General features: G+C 42.9%; 1 protein-coding gene across 1 annotated transcript in view; it reads right to left on the bottom strand.

Annotated features, from left to right (window-relative positions):
* Positions 1–1,459, bottom strand: part of LOC106589707 (inactive heparanase-2) — a 330,244-nt gene extending 328,785 nt beyond the window's left edge. The window contains exon 1 of the mRNA XM_045710127.2: positions 1,016–1,459. Coding sequence (XP_045566083.1) covers positions 1,016–1,281 — 266 coding nt within the window. The 5' untranslated portion in view covers positions 1,282–1,459. The remainder of the gene's footprint in view (positions 1–1,015) is intronic.
* Between the last annotated feature and the right edge of the window lie 2,366 nt (positions 1,460–3,825).

Genomic DNA, 3,825 nt, shown 5'->3' with positions numbered 1-3,825 from the left:
GTGGACCTTTCCTTGGAAATAAGAAACCTCTGTTTACGGAAAGTCTTCAGGGAGCCTCATATGCACCATGCAGGCCTACTACTCGCAATATAAACTGTCCCCCTCCATAGCCAACCTTTTGCGATGCAGCCGTGAACTATATTTAAATATAAATATAGTATTATTCCACAACTAAGCCTATTATTAACACCACCAGGTTAAATAGATGTTTCTAACTTACATTATGTGTACCCACTGGGCACAGACGTGAATTCAAAGTCTCTTCCACGTTTGTTCAAAGTAATTTCATTTCAATGACGTGGAAACAACGTTTATTTAACCAGTGTGTGCCCCGTGGGTAGGCTGATTCACGCATACCACAGGAGAATGACGCCAAAAGGTGTCAAAAGGTGTCTAAACTGAAATGAGAAAATAGGCGACTATACTATACAAACAAATTGGTAACGCCTCGATATCACCGACTGTGTTCTTGTGCAAAATGGTACGCAGCTTCTTCTGGATATGTGTGCAACAATAGTTCAACATTCACCTCCTGCTACCATTTCTGTCAAGCCGTCTACGCATCCAGTTTGATACAGACGTTCGATAAATCCAACATATACACCACACACAACACACTGCAACTGCCTCTGCAACGCAACGCTGCAGTTCAAACGCAGCGTTCCGTTGGAAATGAATGTACTTCTAATGTACCAAAATGCAAAACACTGTCGGTGTGATCGAGACGAAATGCTCGACGACGTTATTATGAAGTTAGGCCTGCTACAATCTCTAGCCCACTCCATATTTCCATATAGCCCATATCTAATGTCACCTAAACAAAGGCCCGATGCACAAATCGACACCAACCAACAACTGAAATGGTTTAACGATTCCCCAATATCATAATATAGTAATACAACTGAATCCGATCATGCTCAACGGAGACATCTAAACCAACAACAATGCATTCGATCCAAAGATGAGAATAAGACAGTCAAGCCGATACAGCAGACAGAGTGATAAGGCAATCTACCTCAGGAAGTCCAGCCACCCGTCCTTTATAATGGACGGATCCAACTGTAAAGAGAGGAAGTTGTCGTTTAGAACTTGTACTGGACTGCGGGTGTTGACATCCAGCAGAATCAGCGTCCTCTCCATTAACCCTGTTCTCTTCCCCCCGCCGCCCGGTGCAGGTCTCCGGTAGGTCGAAGAAGTGGAGATCACCGACTGCACCATCAGAGCAACGGATGCCAGCCACAGAGGGGAGCCTGGGAAGGGACATGTCGTCGGTTTGGGCATCTCCCTGGCTTGGTACCACGGATGGAACACTGTTCTTAATACGAAGGCCGTGCTCTGCGGTTTGAGGGAAGTTATACCTTATAGTCCGAATGCACTCTCCTTTTCCTTTGAGTGAAGAGATCTATATTTCTTTCTGTCCGTATCCCCCTGCGTCCCCCTCCGTGTTTTTGGAATCTGGAAAGGGTAGCGCACGCCCTGGGCCAGCCTTCCCGCTAGAAAGGGCCATGAGCCGGGGGGAGGAGAGGAGGCAGCGCCGCCCCGCTCCAGGACTCAGCAGTGTTTTTTCTCTAAGGTACTGTATGAAGGCTCATAGTAACCTTGAGGTGTAGGGGAGAAAACAGGGAGCTATTTATCAATATTCTAAGTGCGCATCGCAGAGCTCAACAAAATACTATTTCTTGTTTGTATGACTTGTGAACTTGATGTGCCTGCCACAAAACATCAATTTTCATGTAAATCTGATTTGAAATTTGTCTGATGCAATGATTGAATTGTGTATAAAACAAATGTATAATGAAATCATAACATTCATATGAATGTAGGACTATTTTAGATTTCAAAGTTATTTTTATGGTTTCCCCATGAGGAACCTGGGTTATACGCAGAACGTTAAAGTTATTTTTATGGTTTCCCCATGAGGAACCTGGGTTATACGCAGAACGTTAAAGTTATTTGTATGGTTTCCCCATGAGGGACCTGGGTTATACGCAGAACGTTAAAGTTATTTGTATGGTTTCCCCATGAGGAACCTGGGTTATACGCAGAACGTTAAAGTTATGTGTATGGTTTCCCCATGAGGAACCTGGGTTATACGCAGAACGTTAAAGTTATTTGTATGGTTTCCCCATGAGGGACCTGGGTTATACGCAGAACGTTAAAGTTATTTGTATGGTTTCCCCATGAGGGACCTGGGTTATACGCAGAACGTTAAAGTTATTTGTATGGTTTCCCCATGAGGGACCTGGGTTATACGCAGAACGTCAATAGAGGAAGAAACTAAATGGAAAGACGTCAAATAACGGTAATTTTCAAACCAAACTGGGAGAGGGACGCCTTATTTAGCCTACCGTGCAGGCCAGATTACCATTTCCTCGTTTTGCCAGTAAAATATAGGCCTAATTCCTACTTGTAAATGGCAACAATATATTTTAATGTTTTGTCACTCTCGGACAAAACAATACCAACACATCCTTATAACAAATGAAATTATTAAAAACAAGAGTTATGTAAACCGTGTATTCAAAAGTATTCTCTAGAAATAGCCTACGAAGGCAAAAACTAGTGGACCGTGGATCTTGGAAATAAGTGAGGATTTGTGTAACAAAATCTAATTAATCACGGAAATTACAATTGCATGGCCACGTAGGAGTCTGAACATTTATATTCTCCAATTATCTGTGAATCACACATCTCTCATGAAAGAAGGTTGGATGCCTTGGCCTAGTAAAACAAATACACGTCAAAGTACATACATTACATATAGACCCATTGATGTTCTTAAACTTTGAACGGAACGGTTTTTATGCACTGTGATCGAAAAGTTAACTCCTTGGGGTACGGTCCTAGATCAGTAAAAGTATGCGATAACATATTTTGTTGTGTTGGTTCTACGCACAAGTAGGCTGTGTAATGGACAAATCTGTATTCAATTGTGTTTTATTAAAATAGAGCAGCTGCGATCACCAGGCTAATGTTTTCTCATAGTTTGATCTGTGCTAATATGTTTACAGTTTAACCCGTGACTTCATCGCGCTTTACAGGCTTAACAATGATCAACCCTGAGCTTTGGAGGACACAACCAAACTCAGCCGTACTTGGTGCGCTTCCAAAAACATATTAAAAACGAATTTAGAACTCTACAGCCTACAGATTTAACATACCTATAAAAACGTTATATAAAGTCTCTCTCCAGATGTTCTTTGATCAGAGGGCCTACACACAGCTTTGTCGCTGGTGGTTATCCCAACAACTTCGCCTCACCTCGGCCTGGCTCGTCTCAGCCTAATGACTCTGGTCGCCTGAGGTCGCTGATTGTAGGCTACTTCCGTGTAGAGAAAGTGCCTGGTGCAGTGTGATTGGGAAGACTGAGATATGTAAAGAACGTTGTGTAATCCCCTCTGTTAAAGTCAACAGCTTGTATTGTCTACTTAACCAACTTCATGTTGGACGCACCAACATTAACACATTCAAACAACTGTTAGAAATCTCGATGTTCATTCTTGAAAGTTCGTGAGGCCTGGCTCAACTATATGCTATGTAGCAGGCGCTTTTGACCAAAGAATGCACAGTCACGTATAGGTGGTCCCGGAGATCGAACCCACTATCCTGGCGTTGAAAGCGCCATGCTCTACAAACTGAGCTAAAGAGAACCATAGTAAAACAAAGGTAATGTGGAGACAAACATCGACAGGACATGTACGACAAAGTCTTTAGCTGCTAGGGTATTGGAAAGCAACGAGCCCGTTGCTGTTCATCGATCATGGGTCAGCTTTATCAACTGTTCATAGATATGTGGTCCAGGATCAGACCCCAGGGTCCTATGAG

The sequence above is a fragment of the Salmo salar genome, chromosome 28 (assembly GCF_965601325.2).
Source record: "Salmo salar chromosome 28, fSalSal1, whole genome shotgun sequence".
Lineage (NCBI taxonomy): Eukaryota > Metazoa > Chordata > Actinopteri > Salmoniformes > Salmonidae > Salmo > Salmo salar.
Note: the sequence above shows the minus strand (reverse complement) of the source record. Positions and strands in the feature narration are given on the sequence as shown.